The following is a 7,459-nucleotide window of genomic DNA, read 5'->3' on the forward strand; positions in this document are numbered from 1 at the left end:
AGTAATATTCTAGAAATGAAATTAGGTCACAGCATGCAGCCTTTTTTTCAAAACACATCTTACCTTGACAGAAAGTTAGAAGCTGACGTCTGTGGTTTATTTTTTAGCATTGACATTCATAAAGGTCTGAGGATTTGAACTATCCTTTCAATACACGATGTAGTGCATCTAGTATAATTTCCAAAATTCCTTCCATCTGAGATTCAAACTGGGCAAATGCCTCCTTTTAGCAAGCAAAAATCTGTTAATTACAAGAAGTCAGGCCATACTGGCAACTTAAGCTGCAGTTGCTTATTTTGAATAAACCAATACTGCTTTAGATTTTTCCCAATTCATCAGCAGGTCTCATTTACAAAGAAATCTGTCAAAAATCTGATTTCTTTTTAACGTGCAATCTACATTTCAAAGCAAATGAACACAAATGCAATAAAATATTTCAACTCGATATGGGTAAGCACAGTTTCTGGCTACACTGGCATTAAGATAAATCAGAACTGCAATGCTTCTTTTTAGACAAGGTCAAAGACAAATAATTTCTCACATCACATTGAAAACATCAAGTTATTTACATACTAATAGCTTGTTTAGAAAAACAAGAGATTGTGCCCATCATTGCCCTCTATATAACAAAGAAAATTCTTGATTTCAGGCAACAGTAGTCTTCAAATATTCCTAAATAGGTATATAGAAAGATATGATGGAGACAAGCATTATCATTGCAATGCTTAGTAACACAGGCTCAGTATAAGACAAAGTATAAGATAACCATTTTTTATTTTTTACACAGGAAAATTGAATAAACAAATTTCACAGGTTTCTTGGATTCCTTTTTCTACTTTGATGTTCCAACTTTATTTTCAACCTGACTGTGTTTGAATGAAACACAACGCAGCTCACTAGATCAGTGATAGCCCGTAGGTAACAGACATGAATCAAAATCCATAATCTGGATTAAAGATAGGGGATATTTTTTTAATCTAAAATCAATCTATCAGAGTAATTCTTATTGTGTAATTGCTTTCAGTATTCCTCGAAGAACTTTGTAACTCATTAATTGTTGGCTTTCCTTTGGAGGAAAACAGGGTCCACGTTCTGTCACATATGCATAAGGAAATCTAAGCACCCACAGTCCATCAGATGGGAGGGTTATCTCTTGTTTCTCAGGGTAGAAGACAGGACAAGGTGGTGGCCCTGGTTGAACCTGAAAACAACATGGAGATGTGAGCAGATAATTAAACATCAATAAAATAAAACACTAAAAGCGAACCAAATCCAAGTCTAGTAATTCTTGGCTGCAATCAAATTCCCTACTCATGCAGTATTAAAGGTTGTAACAGCAGATTTCAATATTGTAGCAAATATAACCCTAAACAGTTAGCTTACTCCAAAACATTCAACCAATATAAACTTTTAATCCTGTTAAATCTAATCTTGTGGCAATTTCAGCAGTATTTAACAGAACTTTTGCATAATTTGTATTAAATGAAAATGTCTTATTCACGTGAACAGCTGTTGTGAGAAACCTGCAACATACAGCTTAACAGATTTTCTGACTCAGAACACAGCCTTAGGTGTTATCAGATAGTGACATAGGTTTACACTAGGAATGAATAGCAAAATATCATATATAAATCCTTCAATTCTTGCCTAAGTTTCAAAAAATAAAATGATAAATTACTAATTGCATTGTTCCACTTCATCCCACTCTCCTCTAAAAAGATGATTTGAAATGCCACCTTTAGGGCCTGATGGTTTCCAGTTTTCACACAAGCAAAAAACCGTAAATTAGTGAGACTAGAGGACAAGAACACAAAGTTAAATATCTTAACTGATGAAGTATCTTTATGACTGAAAATTTGTATATTTTTATACTGGTAGAACTGCAGTGTTAATGTCGGGTTTCAGTCAGTGCTCTTTAACCTTGAAAACAAAACAAGTCATGTAATTCCATTGTCTTGTGGTTCAGTACGGATCTTGTGGCAGTTTTCAAAAGCTAGAAGAGTTACAAAATGTTCTAAATCTGCTTCCCCTCCCACCATTATATGGAATACATGTTGTTCTGACTCTCATTCAGTAACACTACTGTACAATGAACACCAGTACAATTTTTGCCCTATTCTAACAAATAAGTAAACATTTATGTACACTTGTTCATATTTTACTGTATTAAAAACTAACAAGTAAATGCAGCTCTTTTCTCTATTTCTTCAGGACACACTTGGAAACAGGAAAAATCTCCAATTAAAGAAATCTTTCCACCTCCTAAATTCAAAGGGTAACTAAAAATAATAAATCACCTCAGCAATGAGTCACTGCTTTTCTCTATGACATTTGGGGTGTTAAATTTATTCTTACATAGTCATTATTCACTGGTGATCTTTTAAAAGAAAAAAATGTTGCAGCACATTTTCTGTAGCAGAGTTATCTTAAGTATTCTTTCAATCTAATCGAATGCTAGCAAGTCACCCTTGATAGAGTATTTAAAACTTACTTTCTAAAATGTATAAAGCTGGCATAAGCCAACCTTGACATTTGAAAAAAACAGCTGTTCAGAAGACAAGTACACCACTACGGCAGACCTTCCTTTTCAGCTATCATGCCATTTCAAACCTGAACAGAGAACTCCTCCCAAAGAAACAGGAAAATTTGTTGCCAAGGCCCAGTCATTGGCCTCTCCATCAAAAACGTTAAGCGACAAGATCAATTTGTTAGGAATCCATCCATTAAGCAGTAAACTCAAACTTCCAATTTCTTTTACCTAGACAACCAACAGCCCAACATTCTAATCACTGCTTTTGTCCACTACTGGCTCAAGAAAACTTGACTGAAGTTCCGTTTTAGGTTGGAATGAGTTTCTTGCAGTATCCCTCCAACACTCTTTGCCTAATCACTCCTTTGCCTCCCTGTACTGCAATGAATGTAACTCTCCACTCTTTCTCTGCAGTTACCAGATTCCCTTTTCCATATCTTACCTGAGGTGTTAATGTTATCTGCAGTGGAGCATCAGGAACCACCACAAAGAGTCTCATAAATTGAGCATAATGGGGCTTGAGTCCTCGTCCCTGAGTCGACGACAGGATGTACAGTGGCATGTCAGAATTGAGGGCTTTGATAGCAGATTCCTTTGGCCCCCCTCCCATCACCTTCATGACCTTATCAGGCCCTGAACACATGAACCTCCTGCCACGTGCATCTTCATACTCAAATCCTACAAAAGCTCGAGCTATGTCATCTCTCCGTCTTCCTCTTCCCATCACAACTGCACTTCTTTTTCCAGGAACAGCTTTGTTCGGTGCAGGCCAGGAATTGGTGTCCAAGTCTCCTTCATCTTCAGTTCTTGTTCTGATGACAATGTCCCAAGGCATTAAGTAGTTTGTTCCTGGGATAAAGCCTTGTTGGTCTAAGCCAGTGTGGAAGTTGTAAGCCTTAGCAGGACCCAGCTTGACTAGTGCCCAACTAGAAAATTTGGGCAAAAGGCCTTTGGGGCAATTAGAATGGAGCATCCCAGGGAGGTACTCGACAGTGGAAGCCTGGCGATCAACCAGACTTGGTCTTTTCTCACTTTTGGAGTCACCACTCTGCCCATGGCTTTCTGCATTGTCACCTCCACCCTGGGGGTCAGGTGGATAAGTGCCCAAGCTGCCTGTCGACTGACCCAGGCTAAGGGCTAAGCTTAGCCCTGTGCTTTCTCCCTGAGTCTGAGGCTCTTTTTCTTTAAGTTTCTCAATCTCCCCTTCTGGAGGGGCAGGCGATGACTCATCCCTAGCAGGTGCTGGATCAGGTGTGCTTGGCTGAAATACAGGGAAGTTGATGTGCTCCAGTTTCCCACAGCATTTTTCTTCCAGCAGCTATGAAAAAGAATATGTGATTAATTTTACATCTTACATTTCAGTGATGAGGAGAATTCAGAGTCATAACATTCAGTAGATATAATTTATTACAGCAGACTTTTAGAAAAAAAAAAAGAGGAAGATTCAAGAGGTTTGCACAATGTGAAACTAAAAGCAGATGGGAGTACAGCCCAGGTACACCATGGATTTAAAATCTGCACAAACCAACACACTTGAAATGTAAAGATGCTCCAGTCTGTACAGAGTGGTGTGGAAAAAACCTGCTCATTCTGATCACCCAATTATGCACACAATTTCTGCTCTCAGAAATCTCCTCCCCAAGACAGCAGTTGCACGTTTTTAGGGTTAAGAGGAAAACCTGCTCTTGGTCACTTTGTTGCTTTGTTGATAAAGCAAAAGTGCACTTGAAGTAAAAGTAGAGACTTAATATTACCTGGTAGAAGTCATAATTAGCTGCTTTGATATCAAAAGGGTCATCACGAGGCGCTTGTTTCCTTCCACAGTTGCAGGCACCAGTGGAACGAGCCCGGCTGTTGTGATACAGAACGGGAGGATTTCTATCGGCTTCTGGCTTTTCCCCTAAAAGCAAAGAAAGTCAAACCCAAGAGAAGTAGCTTGCTGTTTCTAGAGAGCGCTTCCCTTCATCCACTGCCTTCTCCTTGCTATATACATATGCAAGGTTATTTGCCAGCAATGCCAATTAACCGGGGAATTCCTTCTCCCTTTCTCACATTCATTACAAGGTAAAGCGAGCCTTCTTTGCTTTCACAAGCTCTTCCTAAAAAGTGTAACATACTTCTTCTGCCTGCAATAAATATATTTTAGACAGTTTCTGTTCCTTGTTCAAGTCAATCAAGCTATTAAAACAAACAAAAAAAAGATGAGGATGGAAGAGTGCACAACTTTTGGAGAGAGCTTTTGTCCTCTTTTATATCTCTTGTTAGGAGGACTCCAACATGGTAGCTCTAACTAGCACAGACGGAATCAAAGTTACTACTAAGAGTAGACTCATGTTTAAACATTACTTAGCAAGAGCAGAGGTATTTTCAGTTCGGTTTAAGACCGTATTTAGGGGACTCAACGACACAAGAACATGAGAACAGTTATTAACACTGCACTTTTATAGCCCTAATAACATAAACAGTCATTCATCACCATCTACAGCTTCTTTGATATTTTAAGTCCTGTGCAACGCAAATACATCATATACACTCCCACCACACGCAATAAATTGCAGAGGAGGCAATGATTGAATTGACCATGAAAACTGAACTATTTCCAAATCATAATGGTCACTCCTGACTGGAATAGGCATCTCAGCAGGGCAACATAAAAGAAGTCTGAACAACCGCTCTACTGTGATTAACCTCTATCGAAAAAACCCAAAGCTTTAAGGTTATCAAGCTTTCCTCTTCCATAAATGTGCAAGAAACTCTGGGTTCAGCTTAAGACAAGACATCTTAAAGTGCAAACAAAATTAAAACATGAGAATCAACTACAAACAAGTTTCTTTACCTGCTTTGGGGAGCAAATGGAATTTATGCACACAGTGCTGGTCAGTTAAACTTCGCTCTTCACAAAGCTGATGCCCATTGCTCCAGAACTTGAAACAGTCCTCATTAAGCTGCATGGCATATTTATGAAAGGCTGGTCCACGGGCATGCTGACTGTACACACGTAAGGCCTGTGCCAACTGATTTTTATGGACTGTCATGGTGTAATTATGGGGCAGATTGGATTGATATGCGCTGTGGGCCATGGGGAGAGCTTTCTGGCAACGGTTTTCAGAGAATTTAGTGTCTATGTCTAAATATCCTTCCAAGACTTTGATGCTGCCCATGATTTTGGAACTCAGTTCCCCAGTGAGAGTAGTTGGGTCATCATCTTTGCCTTCAATGGTCACTTCATACAGTTTTAAAGCTGCAGCAACCCACTTTTGGTAGGTTGGGAGCTCAAAGTGAGAAGGCTGTGGGTTCCTCCCCACGCTGTCATCGAAGCCCTTCTTGCTGAGCACCAGCTCCACATGTTGCCACAAGAACTCCTTGAGGGTACAGTCCACAAGTTGCCCAGAGGAGCTGGAGCTGCTGCTACTACTCTCTGCATAGAAGGACAACTGTTGCCTGCCATGCCGCATCATCTGGTACCTTCTGGGTCCGGACAGGGTGGGAGCCAGCAGTGAGTCAGTCTCTCTCATGGTGCAGTTGCTTCTGAGTTGGTCGAGAAGCATGGCCACTGGATCCTCTCCATCCTGGGCCCCCCCAGCCACAATGTAGACGAAGGCCTGGTTAGCAGGCACAGTGAACAGACAGTTGATACTCTGGTTGGTTAGCACCCTGCTTTTTCTGAAGATACGGTAGATCTGGTCCTCCAGTGCATGCTGCAGCCTCCTTTTGGGGGAGTGCTTCTTAGGGGGTGGCTTTTCCAGGTGACTGCAAGGGTCCTGGCCCCTGCCTGGAAGGGGATCCACCTTCAGGGCTCCATTGAGCTGGAAGAGGAAGAGGAGGCGTGGAGGGCATGGCCTGCAGTTGAGCTTCCACTCCTTGCCCACTGGGCAGTCTTTAATAGCAGCCTTCAGGGAGGGGAGCACCTTCTGCCGCAGCCCATCCAGCGCCCTGAAGACACGGTCATACGTGATGTCGAAGGAGCAGGTGGGGTGCACCAGCAGCAGGATGTGGCAGACAGAGAAGAGGTAGAGGAGACTCAGGCAGTGCAGCTTCTCCTGGTGCTTCCAGAACTCGTGGGCCTCGGCGTGGGGCAGCGGGGCCGGGGTGCCGGGCAGGTGGCCGGGCCCAGGCTCCCTGCCCTCGGCAGCGGCCAGGTCGCTGCAGGCCCGCAGCAGCTGCGGCGTGTCGCAGATGGAGGTGAGCACCAGGTAGAGCACGCGGCTCTCCTGGCTGTAGTAGGCCTGCAGCTGGTTGTAGTCCTTGGCGGCCGGCTCGCCGTCCCGCCCGGGGGCGCCGGCCGCCGCCTCGGCCGCGGGGCCCTCCCGCTCGAAGAGGGGGAAGACCTGCCGGTCGCACACGGTGCTCACCAGGGCCTCCTTCTCGGAGCACAGCTGCAGCGCCGTCTTCCCGAAGATGCCCACCACGCACACCTCCTCCTCGCCGGGGGCCGCTGCTGCCGCCGCGCCCGGCCCCGCCGCCGCCGCGCCGCTCGCCTCGGCGCCGGCCAGCAGCAGCTCCCGCAGGCTCACGGGCCCCACCGACACCGCCGCCATGGCCCGCGCCGCCGCCGCCGCCAGCGGCATGGCCCCGCCGCGCCTGCGCGCCAGCGGCGGCCCCGCCCCCGCGCCCCGCGCACGCGCAGTCCCGCGTGGGGGGGGGGGGGGGGAGGCGGCAGCGCTGAGGGAGCAGCGACGCTGCCGCCATTTCAGCTACGGGCTGCGGGGAGGCAGCGCTTACAGGGTCCGTACCAGTGGTATTTTGCATAAGCCAGCAATATCCATAATGAAATACAACTGAGTAGTGGTAACAGGGGCGAAGCTGCCCGTCGAGCCAAAGGAGTTGCCCGTATCTTTCTAACGCCGGAGGAGCTCCGAGGGCTGCAGAGCGCACCGCCAATACTAGACATCTCCGCACGTCGCCCACGGCAGCACGGTTCTCCCACAC

General features: G+C 44.9%; 1 protein-coding gene across 1 annotated transcript; it reads right to left on the reverse strand.

The window, feature by feature from the left end:
- Positions 1–827: 827 nt before the first annotated feature.
- SMG8 (SMG8 nonsense mediated mRNA decay factor) lies at positions 828–7,098 on the reverse strand. The gene is made up of 4 exons (XM_062592809.1): positions 5,367–7,098; positions 4,285–4,430; positions 2,973–3,848; positions 828–1,201 (listed from the first exon to the last, which is right to left on the reverse strand). The coding sequence occupies exons 1-4, from the start codon at positions 7,096–7,098 to the stop codon at positions 1,004–1,006; spliced, it is 2,952 nt and encodes a 983-aa protein (XP_062448793.1). The 3' UTR covers positions 828–1,003.
- Between the last annotated feature and the right edge of the window lie 361 nt (positions 7,099–7,459).

This window comes from Rhea pennata, chromosome 20, assembly GCF_028389875.1.
Source record: "Rhea pennata isolate bPtePen1 chromosome 20, bPtePen1.pri, whole genome shotgun sequence".
Taxonomy (NCBI): Eukaryota; Metazoa; Chordata; class Aves; order Rheiformes; family Rheidae; genus Rhea; species Rhea pennata.